This window comes from Blennius ocellaris (assembly GCF_963422515.1).
Source record: "Blennius ocellaris genome assembly, chromosome: 8".
Lineage (NCBI taxonomy): Eukaryota > Metazoa > Chordata > Actinopteri > Blenniiformes > Blenniidae > Blennius > Blennius ocellaris.
Window position 1 is genome coordinate 20,317,012 of NC_137657.1, and position 24,979 is coordinate 20,341,990.

Below are 24,979 nucleotides of genomic sequence, written 5' to 3' on the forward strand. Positions count from 1 at the left end.
ATGAGGCCACTCAATTTTAATCAGACAGAAGCAGGGTGTCATATTTTGCGAGATATAGTGATTTGCTGAGAGACTGACATCATTTCCATGCCTGTAAACACTTCTTCAACTAATGTGGGCTCATGGTTAGCTTAGGATTAACACTTGAAGGCAGGCAATCAAAGGCAATTGTGGTTCTCCCCAAGAGGCACAAAAAAAACCCCAACCTTTTTAAGCTCAAACACAATACATTTAGTTTGTTTAATTAATCAAAAAGTCACCGCTACCTGGAAATCACAATGAGAAACATGAGTCCAGGAAATTACGGCACCGGGCCAACAAATCAACCAATGGTCCAGCACAGGCAGTACGTAATCCTCCATACAAACAACCTGTTGGAGCTACACTTCACATAATGTACAAATTGCACAGGAGGAAACTATTGTTACATGCTTTAGAGGCACATGTTTGTTGGTTTGGTTTTTTCAGGCCATCTCCACCTGTTTTTCTGTATTAAACTAAGATTAGTCCCTGCTTTGTAGTCAGCATGCAAATGTAAATATGGCACAAACCATCTAATCTTACTCTCACCAAGAGAGTGAATAGGTACATATCTTGAAATGTCACTCACATTTAACAAGAAATCTCATGAGACCTTGACAGTGAGACAGCTGAGACTTTTTATCATTTGCAGAAAAAAAACACCATCTTTTACTAAAGTAAATGTGACAACCTTTTATCAGGTTAAATTATGTAATGGCCTCCTTTATGCCATATTTGTATCTTTCAACCTGTGGTTATTTATCCTTCTTTTCAGATTGTATGACACGACTAGCAAAGTGTCATGGTGCTACTAGCGTCAGGTTTGTACAATGATGAGGACTACTATTTACATAGTGAAGGTCACATCTTGCAGGGCTGAATAGAATTTAATTAAGTCTGGGGATTGACAGTTCTTGATAAAATGCACACTACTCAACTTAATTGCTTTTTGACAGCTTCGCAGAGTGTGCAAAAAGAAGAAATTAGATTATTAAATGGATAACCCTCATGCTCACCTGACTGTGCCATCTACAAACCACAGCACATCAGACACCAGCAGCACATGCCAGTCAGCGTCCATCAACGGGAGGAAAGTGACGACGAGACGAGCACATCATCGACAGTCGGATGAGGACACAGTTTAGCAGCCTTGGAGGCTGAAATCTCTGCTCGGCGCTCTCGTGTGAGATGTACTGCGGTGCCTCGAGCGCCAACGCCGGCCACATTCACAAGGGAATCAGTGCTAATTAAATTGCAAATGCAAGTAATTAACACCAGATTCACCTCGAGGCTAAAATGAGAAGTGATCAACAGGGCCCCACTATGTAGCATTTCCCAACTTTACAAGATATCGGTCAATAAGTCAGCATATCTTTATCATGCAGATGAATCTCTTCCTGGCTATAAAACTCCTTGGTAACGGAGGAGCATTGAAGAACTGGTTTAATGAAAAAGACACAAAGTAAGACTCTCAGACAAAGAGCAACGTGCATACCTGGTATTCATTGGGCCAGAAGGTGCTGACCGCCAGCTCCACCTGGTGCCACTGTTTGCCGTGCGTCCCCGACACGTTCCACACCGGACTGCCAAGGGGGCCGCCATTGACCCGCACGTACGCCCGCAGATCCCCAGGGCTGTGGCCATCGCGACTGTACAGAAAGTAGCTGAACTGGACGCAGTGCGTGTCATTTTCACTCAGCGTCTGGAGCAGCAGCTGAGCACGATGACCCACGGCATGCTGGGAAGAGTTCACCAGCATATAGGATCCTGAAAAACATACAACAATGGTCTTATATATATATATATATATATATAGTATCCAAATGCCATGTTCATTGTCTGCTTGAGATGATGAGATGAACTTCAGGGAGCCAGTCTTGATCTTGGGTCATATTGCCATGTTCAGTCCAAAAATGCTGTGATATTCTATTCATTTCAAATCATTACTTACCCAGTTGTCTGGCATGCATCAGAACCAGACATCATTCAGCAGTTGGAGCAGTGAAGCACACATTTGAAGAAAGTCAGTAAATTGCCTGTGGTGTTGAATCTTTTTTTTTTTAAATTGGAAAATGAAGACCGCCAAACAGACACTTGTGCTATCTGTTATGCCCATGTTTCCTGAGGCTGTAATAGCTTTCTGGACAGTGGGTTTTTATTCATTTTACTACTTGATTACAGAGTTATTTTGCTCCAAACCTTGAGTGATTAAATTACACTTTGATGTAATGTCCTGTAATAATATTTAAAATTCTTATAAATTGCAAGTAATTTGCATGTAAATTAAATCAAATACTGTCAGTATGTTGTGGAAAAAATAAATAATTCATAAGACAAAAATGTACACCTATAACAACATTTTGAGCATCCCCAATTGTTTTTGCTTTCACGCTGCTGGATTAGTTACATCAGTGCATTGTGAACATTTCTGTGACACAGATTTGTTCAGCTGATTTGTTCATAACTCATATGTCTGTAAACGAGCCACTAAAGGATTTTTTGTTAAACAGACTTGTACACGCCGAGACAAACATGTCACAAAGAAACAAATCTGTTTTTGAAACACTTTTACTGGGGTGAATCAGTAAGTAGAAAAATGAAAGCATTATTCGACAACTCCCTGCAATGTGTGTGGGTGGTTGATAAAAGGAAAAGAAATGTGCGTTGTTGAATAAAAGGACACAATCGGTTCTGGCTGAGGCAGGAGATGAGGAGAACGAGCGAGGGTTGGTGGAGAGGAAAGTGACAAACCGAGCAAGACAAGGCACTGATGGCAGGTTTCGCTCTCTGCAAGGTGACGCCGAGGTAGAAAACGAGATTCACGAAACCCCCTCCGCGAAGCCTCCTCTAATCAGGATAACATAACCCCATTGCCCTTTGCCTAGCATCTGTCCTGCCTTGAGTCTGTGCCCGCTAACGTGATTAGCACAACAATGTTTGGAGACCTTCCTGTGTACTCACATAATCAAGCCTGTTGTCTTTCTACTCCAAGGTCTTTCTGTTCCCAGTCAGAAATGAGCCCAGGAGACCAGACAGTCACAGCCTTGGCGCCAGGTGTCCTGAAGACATTTATTCTGCACTCGGATGTAATGGCATGTGAATGTTGAATTGCCAGACTGAGAAAGAATTCTTTACAGCCCACACAGTCTGCACCTCTAAATTGATAAGTTTCCCTGAGCAAAGAGCAGACACTACTCCCGTTAATGTGTTCACACCTCCTCAACAAGTCACCATAACAGCATAAGGACCACGTCTTATGAACACAGAGCTCTTCAGGTTTGTCTTTCTCTCAACTGAGTGCCAGATCAGACATCTGACTCAGTAATCAAGAGCTGGAAAAATACTTTATTACCTCTCCAAGAATAAACAAGACAAAATGCCAAAATTTTAACGTTGAAGTTTTACGTGATGGGATTGAGATTCACGACCCTTAACCTGCGAGCCGTAAAGAAAGTCAAACTGAGGAGAGCAGAGAAGTATGTGTGGTCGTTACCTGGAAGCAAGACTCTGGCCTTTCCTACAAAGCCCCATTGCTCTGCAGCCAGCTGTCAACAGCCTCTGATTTGTGTCTTGTCCTGGGCCTGGTACCTCGGCACCCTCATTTCGCTTTGCCTAATTAGATCTTTCACAATCCGTCTCCTCTCCTGCACCCTGCAGGCCCACAGGGGATCCGTAAAATAATAGCGAAAGGCTGAGGCGCTGCAGCTGCACCCTGGGTTATATCCTGTATGTGTGTCTCTACCTTTATATATAGACATTATTAACACCTTTCTGTTGACGCTGCAAGTAACTATAATGTCACGTGAGGACATGAAATAAGTTGCTCGGCTGCCCTTTAACCCGCTCTGCGATTCAAATCGAAGATAGGTGAAGTCATACATTTAATAGGGCGATGTATGATGTAGAAAAATGAATGTCTATGAATTAAACAGTGTGAGGAACTAAATGGAAGTGCTGAACATGTTTTACATTGGACTCCTGATGCACTGTGAGATAATATGCTTGCTCAATACAAGCAATATGTAAAACACTGGGTCGTGTGTGAATCTTGAGTTTTGTGTCTTGAAGTTACTCAGAGCCAACAAAAATGTTCTTTGCTAAATATTTGCAACTGAAGTGTTAAAGCTGCAAAACATATGCTTTCAACAGAAAATAGAATGATGGAGAAGACTAAAAAAATCTTTTTACAAGGGAAAATATTTGCAATTTAAAAAAAAATAAAAAATAGTACAATAACAAGAAAGCCTTCAACAAAATAGAAATATTGCCATAAATAATTGTGTCTGGGCAGACATAACAAAAGATAACAGGAGACAAGACAAGCTCTTTGTATTTCAACATGTTCCCTTTAAAAAGAATGTTGAATAAAAGTGAGTTTGTTTTTTGGGGGTTTTTTCTTTCTCTTGGATGATGTTTGCAAGAAAAAAATATTTTTGCAGCGGCACACGCTGCTCTCTCGGCCCAACCTTCTCCACTCTCCATGTCTGAAGTACAGAAACACAACATGATTGCAGAAGCTCTGTGAACGGACAGCAATGACAAAAGAAACGTTGAAAAAAATAATAATAAGAAGAAGAAGAAGAATTGAATTTTCTCTTGACAACTATCACATTGGCAGCAATGTGGATTTCTTATAAAAGAACAAAAGAGAAAAAACCTTGACAGGGTCAAAGATTAGATGTCAACTACTTCAACATGGGGGGGGGCATACTTCAGGGAATAGACTATATTAGCATTATGGCTAGTCAATCTAGCTTTACCTTGAGAGATGGACACTGAATAACATCTCTGGAGGATGTTGGGGAAATGAAGAATGTTATGTTCTCCTGCGTCGTCACCGAGGAGTAAAGAAGAGGTCAATGTCACCGTCTACCACACAGTAAGTAATGACACCGTTCTGCCATTCAAAGAAGCCATTGGATTAATCTGAGAAGTACTTCACAACTCGAAGATGTCGGCCTCCATTAGCTTCAACTCTTCGGTCGCACACTTGGCCCGTAACCTTCAGCGTGTCATTAGCATGTAAGCCTTCATGGATCTGTGTGGCAGGAGGGCTCTGACACTCTTTTTGTTCTCCTACTTGAAGTCATTTCAGCTGTCGGTTTAGTGACGCACGAGTCTGCAACGTGTTCAATTACACTTATATAAAGGGTCCGCCAGGCCTCTTGGAAAACTAGTTAGTTCTAATGACATAAAACCGTGTTTTTTAATATGCTGAGACATTCCTATTGTTGCGAGACAAATACTGAATGTTCACACGTCTTGATTAATTTTGATGTTTTCATTGAGCCAAAAGTATTACACGAGGAGGTGTGAGTGGTAAAAAGTGGAGTTTGACTTGGATTTTGTGCAAGTTGAGATTCAAAATGTCAACTTCAAACCAAAGTATGGGTTGAAGTCTCTTGTTTTCAGGGTTTCAAGACAGCATCCTGTATTAATAGATCTGTCAACTTTGTCCTCATTAAAAACAATCTGCTGAGTGACTTATCTTAACTTGGCTGTGAGGAGTCTTCGGGGGACAATACCGCCACCCAATTAATTTCATAAATTAATTTGTTTAACTTAAATTTTTGCTTGATTTATTTTCCAAGCTTGTTGTGGTTTATTGCCTCTTTATTTTATTTGGCAGCCTGAAGAAATAGCTGGACAATGAGGTAAAGTCCCTCGATAGGTTTGTTGCTGCACCAGCATTGTTCTTCCAAATTACCTTCTACCACAATTTGCTTATTTACCATTAGATAAAAAGACTTTTTGGGGGCCATAACTCAAATAAAGATTAATTTGCAAGTCACTAAACCTTCCTTGTCATAAACTAAATATTTTTTGACCAGATTCTCCGACAAGTAGAAAAGAATTCTGATATCAACACTGATATGTGAGCAGTTTAACCCTGTGATGAATTCTTGCTGAGACGGTGAAGATTGGGTGTGATATTTTCAAGTTCTATACTCTCATTTGTAGCATCACTGTTTTGAATGTATTATAATTTTGGAGGCTCTGTCCATAGATGTAAATAAATACGGCATAGCATTATTCTGGAGGAGAGAACCTGCATCGGGTGAGTTTTCTGATATGTCTGAGACTAAGGAAGGAGGTTTTGCAGAGGTGTCCATTATGTGCATTGTAGTTTCTGTGAGGTTTGATTTAAATATTAAGGTTGTTGATTGTAAAAGTGAGCGAAATGACATGGCAAGAAAAAATACAGTGTAATGTGTGGGACTGATGTAGGGTGACAATGAAGATGCTTTAGTTTTTGCGCAGTCCAACTGGAAGAGTCTTTCAATATCCTCTAAACAGGAGACGAAAGTAATTTAGGGGTTTAATAGTGATGCACAAGCCATCGAGACGCTTGTTTTAATGCACAGCTTTGTGTCAATAGCAGAACAATAGTAGGAAACTCAATGTTGTCTGATGATGTGTGCAAGAGGCAGCCTGTAGAGGTTGAAAAGGATGGGACCCAGTATAGACCCTTGAGAAACCCCACAGATGACTGGATGGGATCCAAACTATGAAACTTTACAAGTACCACCATTATGGCTCACCTGAACATACAGTAGCAGAGGCTTACTCCACGTTTTATATTTGTTCATTCTAACTTGTGTCCTGTTGCTTTTTTTTCTAGAACCCTGAAAAGAAAAGGGAGACTGGATCTAGGCCTCTAATAGGACAGCGGTTGTGTCCTGCCAATTAAGGTAAGCTACTTTCATGTGAGGCAGCTTGCTAATAAACCAGGAGTCTCTGCAAGTAAACGTGACAGTTCTGACTTTCACAGGTGTATGTGGATCAATGTTTTATTGTAGTACACCACTCAGTCATTAACTGATGCAGAATTTGTCATAATGTGATTTGTTTTTGGTTTCTGAAGCTGATTTGGCATTTGGGTTTGATGTGGGGAGATGGCAATGATACATCAGAGACACCCAGTTCATAAACATGGAGATTGCAAGTAGATGACCAGATTCAGAATATGACCCCTGGAGTGGGCAGGGACATCAACATGTCGAACACTGAAACAATCTAGTAATTGTGAATAAGATGTTTGCAAAGGCTGTGCAGATGGTTGAGAGGAGGTGATTGTTGTACTCCTTGTTGCACAGGTGACTGGATGTTTTACTTTAAAAAGAAGGACTCATCAGTGCATTTTCGAACTGGTACTTCGCTATTTCAAAATGTAAATGACTTAAAAAATCTTTTAAACTTTAATTATATTGCACTTTTCATACAAGGTTGGAGCACAAAGTGCTTAACATACTACAAAAATAGGCACACACACACACACACATACACCACTAACCCCAACTGCCTATCAAAATATAAAAACTGATGTAAGAATGACTGGGGGCCGATGAGCCAGGAGAGAAAACACCATCCTAGGGGGTCGACCACTAGAGAGGAGCCACAGTCTACAGCTATGGAGGGCCCCGCCCCAGCAGAGCACCCCGACCCAGCCAGTCAGGATGGAAAGGCAACCCACATTGTATTATCTTAATATACTCACTAAAAAAAACATTTTCATTATTGGTGCCTCGATTTAAGTCTTTAAAAATCACTTAAAAAAGAAACCTTTCAGATGCATTAATTAAGGATCCTCAATAATTATACCTCCATTTAATCTGCTGGACCTGGCTTATTTTTGGTTTTTATATTTCCACTTTAAAAAAAAATCAGATATGAAACAATTCAGTTCAAAGTGAAATCTTACACACATCTACTCAACGCAACCCCCCCGCGCCTGAACACACACACACACACACACACACACACACACACGCAAAGACAGCACCTTTCATGAATTATACTCCAAAGCACCATAAAATCTGATAAAGTTCCATCCATCCATTGATGTTCCTCCCAAGGGCAAAAGAACATCCATAACAAGATTAGGACTGATCCAGCACATCATAATTCATATAGAGCACTGCCGGACTACAACCTGGTCGCAGCCTACGGATGACACTATCTGTTGCAAGCTTCAAACCACACAGAAACCGAAGGAGGACATTAAACGGTGGGTGGGGTCACGGTGATGGTTAGAATTACAAAATGAAGAGAAACAAAAAGCTGAACGGTATTCACATAGCCTCCAGTCACAACAAAAGGCTAACTATATTTACTAGATTTATTCGTATCCTACTTCTGCTCCAAAGATTTTCTCTGAAAGACCAAACAGAAAGGCTTTGTTCCTCTGACATTCAAGGCCAGGGTCCAAGTAATCTCAAAAACACACAACCAAAGGTCTGAATATAATGGGATCAATGGCTGTGATGGGCTTCAAGAAGTGTCCTTGATGCTGCTTTGTATGGCATCACTGTTAGTCTGAGCCCCGGCCAGCTCCCGGCCCCACTGGCCTTGATGCTCATATTTTCATCATGAGCCCTCTTCTGAGGAGGTCAGGAGGGATTTCAGACTCAATCTCTGAGGGGCCAATGTCCCCCAAATGTCTATTTGCCGCTGTCCGCAATATCCTTCAGCACAAATACATAACTAAATAAACACAGAGCTAAACCCAGGAAAGAGTGGAGATCTGGCCAGTGCCGTGAAAAGCACATTAGTGCTGTCATTTCCCCGATGTTTGGTCTCATTCTGAGAAAAACTGAAATGCACATGTAAAATTGCCTCATTATGCAGCAAAATTGTTCAGGGAGCATTGCAGGCTTTCAAGTAGAAGATACTACAAACACAGACATAACTGCCTTTTCACTAACAACAGATGTTAATGTGTTTATGATCCATCACTGTAGAAAGCGAATGAGAAATAATGTTGTCGCCTGATTCTTTGTTGTTTGCTCCTCTGACCTCATGGGTAATTTGAGGCAAGGTTGGACATGCATAAACATCTTGGATGGAGGTTTCAGTAAAAGGGAACCCGTTGTGAGCGTAGACAAGTTCCCTTCCTAATGGAAGATCTCATACTGGGACAGAACAATAATAAGACATCACACAGATTTAATCGACTTAAGCAATGACACACAATGACAGCATTCCTTCTCAGGGGGTGAAGCTGACCTTATACTCAAAAAGAAAAGCAGCACAACAGTATTATAGATGTCTTCTCTTCCATTACCAATGCCAGCATCTCTATTCATGTGAAAGAAATGCACAAGACTGTTTTCATATCGATATGTCTGAAGATGCTTATTTCTCTCTTAACCCTCTGATTTTTGAATGTCTTCACTGAAAGAAATAAAACTATGTTGAAATCCTTTTGACTTGTTTCAAACATTTTTATATTCAGCAGAGGAACAGATGACTGACACTGAAAAGCCACATTCCAAATTATTGTTGCCACACATGAAGGTTTCTCACCACAAAACAGGCCACACAGGCCACAATGGTAACAAAAGCAGATTTACTACTTAATATTATTACCATGGATGCAACTGGAGGTCGTCGATTTTTATAGACGGATGGACAAAAGCAATTTCACATTTGTAGCCTGCAACCATCAATTCTCATGGTTGACACAACAACCGTAGCTAGCAAATCACTGACTGGAGCGAAGAAGTTAATTATTCCAATGTTAGCTTTGGGAGTTGGCCAGAAATTTCATCTCTTTTTTACAAGAGTTGTCGGAAAGCTCTTACTGTCCACAACACTGAAATATAGAGAGAGAAAAAACAGGCCTGTTGAGATGTTGTGATTTAATGGTAGCACTTTCATTTTGAAAAATATAATAACACAAGTCTGTCAGGCTTGTTAAAATAATTGTCATTCAAAGAAGGTTGGAGCAATAGAGGCGAAAAACTAAATATCAGAATGCAATGATTTGTAATTCACGTGAACTCATGAGAAACAGATGACATATCAGATGTTTAAAGATATAACAACTCACTTTGGTGTCGATCACAACAACACAATTTCATGTTTGTCCTTATGCTGCATGCTACCTTCTGGTATGTTGGCTTAAAACATCTCTTTAACTCGACTTCTGGATTGACAGTGTCTTTCGAGACATGTAAACCGCCTACACCGTATTAACTAATGCAACCCAATACCATCAGACATGATAACAAACTGGATGTCTCTGTTCTCTTTAGTTCACTGGACATGGATTTACAGTTCCTAATGTCATGTGTTGTTTCTCTGTGGCACCTCCCACTTCATTTCCAAGGTGATCTCAGGGGAGTCACTCAGATCATGAAAAGCTGGGAGACGAAGCTACAGAAGTGTGTCAGTGGTTGGTCGGTTGCTTTGTTGGTTGGTTGGTTAGTTAAGTTGTATACTGATTCACTAAACTTGTAGTTTTTTTTGTCATCAGTTGGTGTTCATACAGTGATGTCCATTTGAGAATTATGGCTGTTCATAAGGCAGTGCTGCCCAAGGGCCTAACAATCAACATACCTTGAACCATTTCCCCTGTGTAAAGAAAAGTATTTCTCTATAACCTCTGAATTATATCAGAGTAAGGGAGCCAAACTACTTTACACCAGGGACCACATAAGTAGCACATACAGTACGTCCTTGAAGGACAAGTCGTATCTGTAGTAATCTAAAGCTATAACTACTCCCAGACATGAGAAATATTCAGCTCTTTACTGTTTATTTATAGAGAAATTGTCCGTGCTTTTACGCAAAAACATCTGTGATTTCATTCGTTATGATACATTTTTGTAATTTAGGGTTTAGAAACCCACATCACTCTATAAAAGATCACACTGAATGACAAGATAAATGTGAAATAACAGACACAATTATGTAAATATGTGCAGCATTGATTTACAGTCTTCTATTTAACTGGTGCAGTATTTTAACTAAACATACAGCAGTTCGCTCTGTATTTGGTGAAAATGCAGATGTAAACTGTATTTTATAGAAGCAAAACAAAATGTGTGCATTTTGGCTTAACCATGTGTTTAGTATTTGTGTATAGACACAATGTGGCCCAAATGCACAAAGCCTGACAAGTGTGGTCCTGTCAGTCTACAGCCGGGTCTAAATAAAAACCAACAGATCTGTTGCAACAGCAGAGCAAAAATCACTTGTAATAAAACAGACTGAGTCCATCTGAAGGTGCGGGAAAGACATTCAAAGGGCAGGAAATTAAATAACCACCTAGCCACAATGTTGTCATGTTGAGGGTCAATAGACTGACGTGCAGTGTACGGGATAAGGGAGCAGTGGTGGCCTCAAGGTTGGAGGGGATAGAGAACTGACATTTGCTGGTTCAAATCCCAAAGGCTAACATGTTACTGCTGTGGGTCCCTGAGCAAGACGCTTGACCCTTGAGACAGGATGGGTTGAATGCGGAAACAAAAATGTAGTTTATGATTACCTAACACTGATGCACAGCATATACTTTTATCTAAATACAATTTGGGCCTTGAGTTCACAAGTATTTTGAACTATGTCTTGTGCATGGGTGTAGTTTAATTTCTAGCTGAATTTATGTACACTGCAGGATTTTCACATTTCATACTTTTCTAAAATAATTCTACAATTTACCAGAGTTGTTTGACAAATAGGAAAATCTCTGTGCCCATTATTCTGCTCTCTAAACATGTAAACCCATTGGTCTGGCTGGCAATTAAAGTAATTGTTTGCAAAATGTGAGCTAATTTTACACACGTTGTCCCAGGCTTTTCAGGAACAATAGTTGGAAGTAAATGAATTGTCTTGAGTGCGACTTTTCTGTTTTTCAGTAAAGAACAAAGGAAACACGTGAAATGTTGCAATGACGACCGACAGCATGTTGGACCAGCATTCACATAGTGAATCAGTCGCCTTTACACCGCTGGATGCTTTCTGAGTTTTAGCCTACAAACTAATGATTAATGAAGTGATCCTTGGTTGCTCCTTCAGGCATGAACTAACAGTCTCTTTGATCCACTCCTAATGTGGTGTTTTTATATCAAAGCAGACACCATCTGACATAGTCTGAGAAATCTAAGGACCAGAGCTACACAGCTTCCAGCTTTAATCCAAACCCTGACAGACCAGCTGAACCTGGTTACAGCTGCTCTGTTGAAACTGGACAATCACTGTGCGTCCAAGGGGGTTAGGCATTCAGTGCAATTTAAAACAGACAACAGCAAACACTCAGTTCACTCTGTGACAAATAAAGACAGCTTCGACAAATCTAATGTGAAATACTGACTAAGAATTTTGACATTTACTTCATCAGATCACATGCCTGCATCTCGAACAGAGACACCACAATGTCAGACAAGTGAGAACAACACTGTTGGCTGCTCAGGAGCCCTCTCCGTTGCATCTGAATCAATAGAGTGGTCTCCCAGCTTTGCATCAGGACATACAGAGCTGACAGCTTTTCCATATCACGGGCTGACACACCATCTGAAGTGCAGAACCTAATCTCAGTCCTTCACAGTTCCAACTCTGTCACACTCTCTCGCCCATTCGTGCCATTTTTCATTATCAGCACTATCATCCATCAAGGAGCATCTCTCCCCCACACAATATTTAAAGTAGTATACAGTATTGACATTTTCTCCTCTTTAAAACAATCCACCGTCAGGCTAGAGTATTTTTCATTGACCAGGGATTAGCTTGAAATGACATCTCCTCTGTCATTTATTAATACAATATTTACTCCGTCGATATATCATTTTTCATCTTCACACAGTCTGTTCAAGGATCTGAACGCCTTTGCAGTGATCTACATCTTGCACCCTCATTTTCACCGCCTTAATATAAAATGCAAAAACAGAGCAAATGGTGACAAAGAAAAAAAGTATTGAATGAGGCTGTATAGTGCCACAGGACATCCTTAACCTTTTCCAGCGTGCTTCCTTTTGTCTACGCTGTTAACAACTCATCTACTTTTGCTGCTCTCAACTTTATCTTATCGCCTCCTCCTAAGCGAAAGCTGTGACTGGTTTCTGCGCAGGTCTTTATCGCCACGACTAACGGGCCAGCAGACCATTACCAACGCCTCTGGGGAGGAGCTGGCTGCAGAAACGAAGAGTCCTGGGAGAAGGGGTGTGTGTGTGTGTGTGGGGGGGGGGTAATGCAAGGGTGGGTGGGTGTGATGTTCGAGCAGAAAATAAATGAAATACAAGCGCTATTGTCAAAGTAACCGCTGCCTTCCAGCTTTTAAGAAAGATAAGGCCACGTCAGCAAGTGTTGTTGTCTTCCTTCTAAGGAAGGAGCGGCTGGAGCTGACCTTTTCAGTTGTCCTCCAGGCAGTTCAGGATCAACTGCCAGATTTGTCCGGGAGAGACTCAGCTGAATGGACACACGCACGCAAGCACACACGCACATACGCACACAAAAACAGGAAGGGAGAAGGACGTCCACTTTCTGAATGGCTGTTTATGCATCCAAATTCTATCCAAGCCGTTCCACAGCAACACGTGTGCACACTGACCACAGCTCCCAGACGATTAGCATCATATTTTTATAACCATTCTTTATGTCATGGATTCATTCCCACACAACATGGTCATCAGGTAGGATAAGCCCCACCCCTCACAAAACTTCATTAAAAGTACATTGCACTCATGACAGGTAGTAATCTATAGATTTCCTAATATTTTCCTATAGACTACAAAATACTGTATATATTTGTTTTGTGCTGGCTAGTTTTTAATCTGAAAGTTGGTAGGTATTTATGTAAACCTATAACTATTGTTACATGTAACTTTGATTTCATCACTTTAATTTGTCTCCAATGCAGTTAAAATAAATTCAGTCATGAAATGTGTATTTTATACAACCATAATAATAAATAGCTTTACAATAAAAAAAAATTCTTGTTAAATTATTAAAAAAAAAAAAAAAAAAGCTTGTTTGATAACGTGGAATGCTTCATGTCGCATAAAACAACAGATAAACAAGGTATTGAAGAATTACACAAAATGGCAGTAGGGGAAGCGGGTCCTGTAGACTCCAAAGTTAGAAGCACACCAAAACAGCCTGAGATAATCAGTGATTTATTTGTAGAGCAGTTTATGTAGAGTAGAGCTCATGTCTTGTATATCCTGTCCATCTTATATATTTACTGTAATGTCACGGAGATCGAGTGGTACACGTAACTACGATTAAGATGCTGTGTAAAGGGGAACTTGATCACTTGAGGGATTGTTAGAGGTTGTTACTTCATAATTGGTCTGTTGTTGCTTTTCTTTCTTTAGATATAGAATAAACTCAATTCTAAATCCCACAACTAAATAAGGAACCTTCAACCAAACTGGCAGACAGCAAAGACCATATTTAATCATTGTGAATAAAAAAAATATATATATATTTTTCCAATGTTCGGGACTAAAAGTACTCAAAGTCGTTGACAGGAACTGCTGAGAAGCCCTTCAAGACAACCGGAGAGTCACACCACTCTGAAGTGGACCCACTGATTAGATTCTCCTCAAAGGTTGAAAGTGGGAAAATCAGTAAAATCACCCGATGCAGACCTGCGTACTCACACCCCTCCATGGCTGACCACTCAAGCTGGAGGCTAAATTGCACACAAGGCCTAATAAGAACAAAGCCTTTTAGACAATAGCAATGGCATAATGCTGATCACTTTGAGGAAAAAATCTTTCCTGTGCATGCTTGGTTGACTCCTCCAAACCAGCTGTCTTGCTACAATCCCTGACAAGCACAAAGAGGCGGAGGCTTCTGCTGTCCGGACAAAAACAAAAGAAAATCTCTCACATACACATACTTTCCCACATAACAGACATTTCTGACTCATTAAAAGAGATTAGTTCAGCTTTAACTGCCAAAACAGCAAATGAATAGTATAACTGCAAATTTGTAAGTTAATACATTCCGATCTGTTAAAATTCATAAGATTGTCTAAAAAAGGAGCTTTGAGACACTGATTAACTGAAGCTACGACCTCACTACAGGTAGAGGTATAGGTAGTCCACCAAGCCCAGCAGTATAATACAGCACTCAATAGACTAAATACTGAAAATGTAGTCAATTGAGGCTTGTGGCCTGCTTGGAATTAATTCATGAAATATAGTTGGGTTTTTTTTATAGATTCAAAACATAATAGGGAACTCACACTGTTCACAGTGTGTAATTCATTGTGCATGCATCAACAGGGATAAGATCACACCTGAGGCCCTGAGGTTGGCCTGGGATGTGATCAACAATGTATTCTGGCTCTAACCTCATCACTGACAGACATGCTAGATAACCAAGTAGCCCTGATTAATTAGGTCTGCGTTGAGAAAAGACAAACAAGAAATCGCATAAATGAAGCATGCATCAACATTAGCAGCTAAAGCTCAAACCCACAGTATGCACAGACTAAACATGTCACAGGGCCGCCACAACAGCAAGGAACAACATTTAGCCAATTGTAGTTGGTGTCATAAATACTAGGGTGATAAAATGGAGGCGTATTAAAAAGCTTATGATGACAACAGTCTAATATTTATGAGAGGTGTATAGTGGTTTGGCAGTACCACTATCAGGATTAATTAATGTCTCGTGTACAAGGGTGTGATGCTCACGCTGAGTGTCAGACAGCAGCTGTGATACGACAGACTACGTCCCCCTGGAGCGAACTGCCAGCCAAGAAGCTGGGAAAAGACTGAGTGTGAACAAAGAAGTAGCTTGGACATTCCAGTCATCCTGTGCAGTTGGCTCTAGATTGCAGTATATATTCTATACCTCTATACCCCCCCCCCAGCACTCAGCAGCACTTTATCAGCCGATCATCACCGCCAGAGAACACATATCACGTCCCCGGAAGAAGTGCCTTCTCCCTGAAGCACAATTAAAAAGCTTTTATAACAGAGGCCATGATATTGAAAAGTACAGCGCTTTTTTTTTATAACGTCCATCATGATCAGAAGATAAAGTATCTTTCTCCATTAAGTGAGTGAAATATTATGAGTTAAACATTTCTGCGATGTCCTGATAGCTTAGTATGCAGGCAAAGTGTACAGTTAATGAGTTCAGTAACTACTTGACTTTTCATAAAATCATATTTCCTTAAAGGTTATATGCCACCACAGATATGTAGAGTGAAACACAGCGCTCTGAGCACGGAAACTCTGTGGTTTAAGTAATGCTAAAATGTTTATGGAAATACTCAGAAATTGGCATTTACGTAATGTCTCATTATGTGCATGCAAATTAGCAGCTCAGCATATATCCAAATGTAAGTTAGATACAAGTCTCCAACGATACTCGCTCAGACAATGCACACATGGCTGTGCTGTCCTACATTTAACACCTCCGGGGCATTCTCACATTCCTCTGAAAAGCTCGCCCATTTTGTTTCACTGCAGAAACCAGGCCTTGAGGGCTTCAGCCCAGTTAGCGGTTCCCCGGAGCAACAGCGCCGAAACAGAGAAGAGAGGACATATTGTCAACTATCACGACAAAGTGACTTTTGTAAGCTGAACCTTCTGAATTAGCCAAGGTTTAAGGCTCCGTGCACAATTCCATATGACCTTCTCTCCAGGAATGTTTAAAACATTACCTTGGCCTCAGCCTTGACCTGCCTCCTCTTTGTCCTGCCTCTCCACGCCCCAAGAGGGAATCCAAATAGAAAGCATTAATGGGGCTCTATTAATTCATTTCCTGCCAACTACATCAAATGCTAAATTTAACACTACCGCAGTGGGGAGACGTATCTGTTTAAGTGTTTTCACACTTTCTTCTGATGTAATAGACAATAATAACTTGTTTACTAAAGGGATTTTAAAAAGGAGGTCACACCTATTGTGTGAATAAATAGATGACTGAAACAGAAATTTTAGGATGGCACTTTGAATAAGAAGCTAATGAGACATGAGAAGAACACTTTTTTTTGCCAAAGGACACAGAGTGAGATCATCTTTTTGTCCATGATACTCAGACAATCCACCGACAGGCAAATTTTTTTTGGATTAGACTTTCATTAGCTCCTCATTATCAGTGATTGATCTCATTAACATGTCAGCGTGGTGACATGCCCCATGGTAACATCAGATGCTTCCGGGGATGAAGGGTGAAGCCGTATAATAAGGCACGCCATGGTCCGGTCACCCGCCTCGACACAGCGCTGAAGAGCTGGTCACGAGAGGCTATGAATGACAAGTCAGCAAATGTTGTGACGTTTCAAACCACCTTCACAAACCCCCCCCCTCAGAACTACTCAGTTTACCAAAAATGTCACGGTGAACGTAACTGAGACATATTTCTATTTGCTCCCGTTGTTTGTCAAGCTCCACTCAAAGTCAACATTGTAGTGATTTAATTGTATGGCTCCAGGCGCACTCTATCCCAAGATATTAGAGTCAACTGTGATAAATCAGCATAACAAGCCATTGAAGCAAAACAACCTCGTATACAATCTGCTCATTTTCTCCCCTCCACCCTCTCCCTACACACACGCAAACCCAGCTTGCTCACACACACACACACACACACACACGCATGCGCCTAATCTTGAAATTCGTGTTGCAGTGATGTCAACAGATGCAGCTTAAATTGGCCTTCAGCATGCTTTTTAGTAATTACTCAGCTTGTTTAAAAGAGCCTTTGCCAGTGCCATCAGCAGAGTTGTCCACCCACACTGTCCCTCCCAAAACACTTAAGTCCCGGCAAACTCTGCCAAACCGTTTCCCTGGTGGATGTTAACACATTTACAGTGTTTCAACAATGACAAAGCGTCTCTCTGGCTGGGCAGATTTGCATTGTAACAGCACAGCGCGATGACCGCTGACATCGTGCAGCATTTCTTTCACTGTACTGACTGAATGAGCGGCGGGGAACAATAGTGCAGCCACGTGGCGGGCGGCGCAGCGGAGAAGATGAGATTGTGTCCACTGCGTCACCGAACGAGGCTTTAGAGGTTGATGGATGGACAGGTGCCAGGCTCAGACCGAGATGAGACCACAGTCTTGAGCCAGATAGATAAATCTGTGGGAGCCACTGATAGGCCGCGGAGTCATCATAATGACAGGCAGGCTGCAGGCAGGAGGCTGCAGTTCCGCCCATCCCAGAGGTGTAATGTGCTTGTGATTAACTGTCAATCCCCCCCCCCCCCGTTTGGTGGGCAGACGTTCTATCTCAGTGAGAAGCAGTCATCATTGTGACATGTACTGTAGCTCTGACATTGGCCTCTACCAAGAATGCTATGTATACATTTTATTTATTTTTAATTCGTGTGCACAATTAATACAGAGCTTCTTTTTTTGACTTTTTTTTGTTTGTTTGTTGTTGGGGTTTTTTTTTTTTGGGGGGGGGTGTCTGTGTATTCCACTTTCCTCTAATGGATGGATGGTTTAAATTACATTTTAGAAATGAGAATAATGTTGTTTTATCTCCTTCTATAACATTAATTGAAATCATCAAGTGCATCATTCAGTTTAAAGCAAAATTACACATTAAGACTCAGGTTTCTAAATTATTACTGTTTTTGTTTTACTTTCCGCATTATGGTCACCACCATGATTATTGTTTTAATGAGCTGGTGCCGAAGCTATTTACGAAGTGTAAGAATATTTTTACCCATACTATGTTTACAGATGAGTTATTTCTTTCATTAAATTTTGAGAGACCTATCATGATGTGACTGTTTCATGTTCTAAATTTTTTGGGGTGTTCTCCTGCCTTGATTTTCTTTTTAATATTTGAGTTTCTACTGTGGGGTCAGAAAGCCAGTCAGTGTATAGAGTGACAACCATTTGCCTCATGAAGTGCAACACTTCTCAGTCACATAGAGTTAATCAGGTTGTTGATTGTGGCCTGTGGAATGTTGGTCCACTCCACTTATGACCAGTCTGTTGCACACCTCTGCAATAATAATAAGGAAAAGTGCTCACTGACACAGATTTAAACAAATTTGTGAACAATATTTGAGAGGAATGGGTCTTTTATTGGGGTGGCATGGCTCAAATGGTAGAGCGGCCGGTAGTTGGAGTGGATATGAGTCTTCACTTTTATTGTGATGAAATAATATAGCTGTTTTGTTTTTGTGTGAATGGTTGTGAATGGTTCAATAATTGTGTCAGTTTCTTATAATATCAAGTCCATATCATCATAATCAATGGATTCTTTTCTTGCACAACCTTCAACAATATTAATTACTTCCTTTTCCACTTTACCAGAAAAATACTATTGACATGATCATTTACTTGTGCTGCATTGCAGCTGCATTTTGGACTGTTGGTATATTTGCTGCAAGGCTAGGGCATTTATTAATAAAATTAAACAAATTCAGTTGCTATTTAATATAAAGAATAAGTTCAAGTTTGTCTTTCAAAAAGTAAATTGCTATGGTCAGTTTGGATTTATTATTATACTATTAATCATTCTCCCTGTTGAATTCATGTTGCTTCTGTTGTTTTCCAGTGACTTATTATAGAATAATGTTTATTTGTTGATTTATTCTTATTATCCATACCAATGTTGCAACAAATGTTTTTATCTTCTTGTGAAGAAAGTATTTATATGACGTGGGAAATGTCCAGAGTGTCAAGGTCAGAAATAAACATAACATTGTGATTTTTTTTTTTTTAAAGCAGTAAGCAGCAGCACAATTCAAGCTACCTCTATAGTGCTGAAGGCCGTCAGTCTGCACAAACAAACATACTGCAAACTGTAAATGTAATTTCTCATCCTCGCCAACGTCAAAAACTGTATGCAACTTCCTTAACCCTCTGGGGCCTGAAGCATTTTGTGCCGTTTTTCACTACAATTGATTTTTCCTTTATATCTCAGCTATAAAATCCTTAAACCTTGCCTTTTTTGGTGTCATTTTGTTCAGGACAACCTCATAAATGCATTTCTGAAGTAATTTCTTCAGTTTGGCATACTGTATTTAATGACAACCACTGTTTTAATACAGTATGCCAAACTGAAGAAAATACTTCAGAATTAATTAATTAAATTAATAAAATTTTGATACTCATCAGGAAGTATCATAAGAGGGAGAGCCAGAAATGTTGGATTCACAAATCTCCAAACCTGAGCATATACACACAGGCTCCATGGCACTGAAAAGGAGTAGGTAGGTCAGACTTCTGTCAATTTGGATGAGCGATTGTTTGGCTCTGACATGAAACAAAAGACTTCAATATGTCGCTGCCACACTGGCATCGTCTTCCAATCGCTGTGTACCCTGCTGGTGCCTTTGAAACCAGTTCACATAAATGGAGTGCAGAAATTAAGGGCTCCAAGTTAAGCCCGACTCAGAGCAAAGCAAAAATGTCTGCCCGTTTCACACTGACACAGTTGTCACCCGTCTGCCCTGTGAACCGGCCCTTTTCAGAGCAAAAGTGTGTACGTTGACAGGGGTGTTGGTTTTAGAAGTGGATATGTTCAATAGAGTTGAGAGTAAATTCCACATAGACGAGACTAAGATTTAAAGAAATGCCATCAGTGAGATCTTTATATGCATCTCCAAAGCATTGGAAAACAATTTTGTGCTTGTGGTAGTGATAAAATCCTTATTTACTTAATATTTGGACACGACTGACCAAGATGTGATAGCAGACAATGAATCAGGTGGAGCAACTTTTTTATTTTTTTTTTTTAGCAACTCTTAGCGTCTTCAGGCCAATTTGACTGCAGGTCGATATATAAACATTCAGAAAAGAATGGCAGATGGCACATAAAACAAATTTTTAATTCATTACAACCTTTCCAAAACATATCCTGGAGTTTGCATGCGGGGACTGGGGACATTAGATCATTTGAATACAGATTAATGGGTTATTAATGGCCTGCACTTTTCCTGAAGTATTTTCACCTGGAGTAAAAATGAAAGTTCGGTGTGATGTCATCGATCCACAAAAAAGGCCGTCAATTCATTTGACCCATTCTCACTTTAGCTTTTGATGAAAGGATGAATCTCGAGCAAATCCTGGGAGAAACTCCAAATTCATGCAGAAGGCGATCCAGCCTTAAGTTTTACTGGCGAAGAGCAGCAGTAACTACAAAAGCTGTCGTTACCACCGCTTCGTCAATATGTTCCCACATATGCAAGAAATGATGAATTCCGGATGTTTTTATGCAAATTAAAAGGTACAACAAAGTACCACAAGTGCTACGCAGCAACTGTAATTGTCATTCCATGAGAGATGCCTGTTGTTTGAAAACAAACACCTGCTGTGTGTCGACATGGTATTGGTTGCATTATGGAAGCTGTGGCTGTCTGCACAATATATTCAGAATGTGTTTTCGCAAAAGAAGACCTCTTATAGTCCGAGCATGTGTTTTCTGTTGTCCTTTAGTAATGATGACACACTTATCTACAGGCACAAGATGCACCTAATTGTAAGGACTATTCGCCGCAAAAAAAAAAAAAAAAATCACATTTGCAGACAACAGCAAAGCCGAGCTAGTTGTTGTAACACTTTTTTTTTTTCAACCATGAAGGTGTTTTCTGCTTTCCAAAGCTTTGTTTAACCTCCAATCGATTACTACCTCTGCTGACTGAGAGCAGAGCCTTTTTTTTTTTTCTCCCTCTTGCCCTCTTTGTGGCGCCTGTCTGCCATGTGCCATCCATGTCTTGACAACGACATTCGGAATGGGGAACAAAACCTTGAAGAGGAAAAAACAAAAAGAGAGACAGGAAAAATAGACAGAAATGCAGCAAGGCAGCAAAGCGGCACAGCCCAACACTTTCTGAGCCTTTGTTTTCAGCACACTGCCTTGGGTGCGCAACCGTGCACACTAAAATACAATGAAGAGTGATTAAAACAGACGCCGTGAAAGCAAATTTTGCCTCGATACTGCTCATGACTTTCTTCCCCCTCCACTGCGTGTAGTGCTGGAGTGGCATTCTTCTGTCTGAATCGAGTTTGATTATTCCTGTCCTGAATTTAAACTCCGATCTGCAGTCTGTCCTCATCACTAATGTACAGAAGTGGCCTCTTGGACTGAAGTTTGGCTTTTCAGGCAGGCATTTCTCCATTCGTATTTTAATAACAGTCTGTCCCTAAATGCCCCATATAGAAAAGGGTAACAGTCACTGAGCATCCATACGTATATTCCATTACTCTTGCCATGTGGGAATTTACAATGTTTACAAAGTGCTTTACACTTAGAGAACAGTGTCCAGCTTTCTAGTAAGGCACTGCAGTTCTTGTTTGTTTGTTTTTTTTGGGAGGGGGTTTACAACGCTCCTTTCAAAATAATCAACAAAACACAGCACACAAACCCCCCCCCCCCCCCCCCCCCCCCCACCACCATAACACCTAGATGTGAAATCTCCATGGACAGCTCAGACTCGACTTCACCTCTATTGGCTGCCAGGGCTTTCATCTGCACCTATTGCTTAAAAAGGATCAGAAACTGTCAACTGCCAAACTCTGAAGAGCAGCAGCACGGCCATTAGGCAACTGTGGAGACTGCTGTGCTCGCTTTCAGAGGGTTTGCAATAGAGGAGCGCAGAAAAGCCCTGCCAAGCCCCAGCCTAAGGGAGCTCCTATGAGCTCAGGGCCCTATTCCTCCTCCTACACAGGCTCCGCTCATCAGCCAGTCTGCTCGCAATCAACAATAGAGCCAGATGGACAGAGACCAAAAGATCTGCCGGCTGGCTCTATCCTATATGCAGCCAGAAAGTACAGCGCTCAGAAGTAACTCTGCTATGCCACAAGGACCGCAGTTTCATATACTTGAACAGGTGCATGGGCACAGTACGTAACGGTTGCTTTTAACCTCTAATTAAGCATCCAAGCTTAGCCAAGGATGGATATACGTTTTTATTTGCTATACTTTTTATTTAAAAAAATTTTCCCCCACAGCCTGACCTTAACTCACACCTTGACGCTGCACAAATCAAATTCCGCTGTGGACCAAGAAGCTTGATGTATCCCCCATCCAGGTTATATAAACCAGCATATGGATTTCCTGTATAGACTTCTGTGGAATATTTTTATAACCACCAACTTTATTGTATCAAAAATTATGTATGACACCTCAATGACTTTTTATTCAGCTGTTTTTAATATGTGTAATATGTCATGAAGACATCATTTTAATTGTTTTGTTCACATAAATATACGATTCATAATTGTGCAAGGCGTGTGGAGGATGAGATTTAAATAGAAATTGTCATATGAGAGCACTACCGACTGTTTACTCAAACTGTGTAATTAATTAATTCATCTGTCAGAGAGTTCCTGTAAATAAAATCAGCAGATGTGCCACTGAATTTAAAGCTCTTATTATATTGCTTCAAGACCTAATTATTATTATTATCAGTTTTACAGACATGTTGTTATTTCTTTATTTTGGATTCACGTTTTCTTGACAACAACTTGACCATGGTATAGTGATTTGCTTGTAAGAGAAAATATCCAGTCCCAGTGCAACTGGTAATATTTGTTTGGGGTATGCAAGTTATTCCTGTTCCTGCATCAGTTTTCTCCAGATCTCCCAGTTATTATGTTTTGGACCCTTCAAATACAACAAGTGCATTTAAATGTTGCATCTTTCTGCATCATAATGCTTATGGACCGAATGTTCAGGCATCCCCTCAGTGCTACACTCACAGCTAAAATCCCACAGTTAAACAGTTCTTCAGCAAGATCTGACCACATATTTTAGTCAAATCCCTCCACATGCTGCACTTTACAATAATCCCAAAGCAAATTTCAGCGAGACTTTAGCTCAACCCTATCATCAAAGAATAGCACGAGCTTCGGACCAGATAGCTTCTCGGCCATCTGCTTGCTGATGTGTGCTGTGTTTAGAGATCCAGAGGTCTTGTGAGACCAGAAGCTAAACGTGTCCAGAACAAAGAGAGCAGACTGTATGTTCCTGTGTGTGGTGCAGTGACCTGCTATACCTCGGAGGCCAGGAGGTCTTCATGTGATGAAGCTGAGCACAGCCCCGGGACAGAAGAAGAAGGGCAAAAAAAGGAGGAGTCCAGAAGCCAGCAGCATTTCCAGACGAGCCTTTGAACTGTGGATACGGCTAAACCTTTACGCTTAAGACGTCAGAGGGAGGATTTATGGCTTCACCCTGTCTCGGTAAACAAGCGGGTCTGGTCCATGTGTCCATCCACAAACACGCGCGCACACACACACACACACACACACACACACACACACACACACACACACACACACACACACACACACACACACACACACACACACACACACACACACACACACACACACACACACACACACACACACACACACACACACACACACACACACACACAATATATACAATTCCATGATCTCCTGCAGGCTAGAATTAGACACGCACTCTATATACACATTCGCAAAGGTTACACAATTATACAGTACCAACACGGGCACTTATATATGGGAGCTGATTTAAGCCTTTCCTCGTTTCGCCTCGTCTTTGAAGTGTTAGTGCTCCTCTTGGTAGCGCAAGGAGGTTCGACCTGCTAAAACCCATGGAAACAGGATTAGTCTAGCGCTGCTTCCTAATTAATTGTCGGGATGTTTGGCTAATAAATCTTGGTTATCTAGCCCTCTAATCGTAGCAGGAGATAGCGCAACTCTGACCCAGCCACTGGAATTTTTAACAGTCTGTGCGTTCTGTAATCAAGCTCCAAGAAATGTGGAGGGAATATCTGCTTTATTTTGTTCCTCTCCTAATTCAATTAAAATAGATAGGCCAGCACATTGCAAAAATTGTTGTGCTTCATTAGATTAGCCTCTAATAGGCTGTGTTCTGCAGCGGGTTTGGCCTTGTATAGTTTTTAAAAACTCTTTTTTTTTAATGCTCAGTGAAAATGGGTGGCAATGAAAAAAATAAAAATCCAGAACTCCTCAAGGTTCAACTGTGTGAATAGTCCCAGTTGCACACAGTGCAACACTGTAGATGGGAGTGTCTTGAGACTCACATAGTGGCAGACTTCAAAGTTTAAATAAATAAAAATAAAAACACACCCTCACACCCTGAGGCTTACATGCCCACAGCAGTGAGCACAAGTTGGAATCGTGTGAGCTGGCGTTCGCCCGCTCCTGCCCTGCCACAGACAGCTTGCCTCTCCGGAGATTTGAAGCTGGGATCTCAGTGTAGCTCTCAGAGTCTGTTGCCACTTGTCTGAGCGAGAAGG

The 24,979-nt window shown here is 40.9% G+C and overlaps 1 protein-coding gene across 2 annotated transcripts in view; it reads right to left on the bottom strand.

Moving 5' to 3' along the window:
• The window catches only part of ptprub (protein tyrosine phosphatase receptor type Ub), a 177,188-nt gene that overhangs the window by 82,315 nt on the left and 69,894 nt on the right, over positions 1 to 24,979 (bottom strand). For both annotated transcript variants that reach the window (XM_080501174.1, XM_080501173.1), the window contains exon 3: positions 1,517 to 1,788. In XM_080501174.1, coding sequence (XP_080357300.1) covers positions 1,517 to 1,788 — 272 coding nt within the window. The remainder of the gene's footprint in view (positions 1 to 1,516; positions 1,789 to 24,979) is intronic.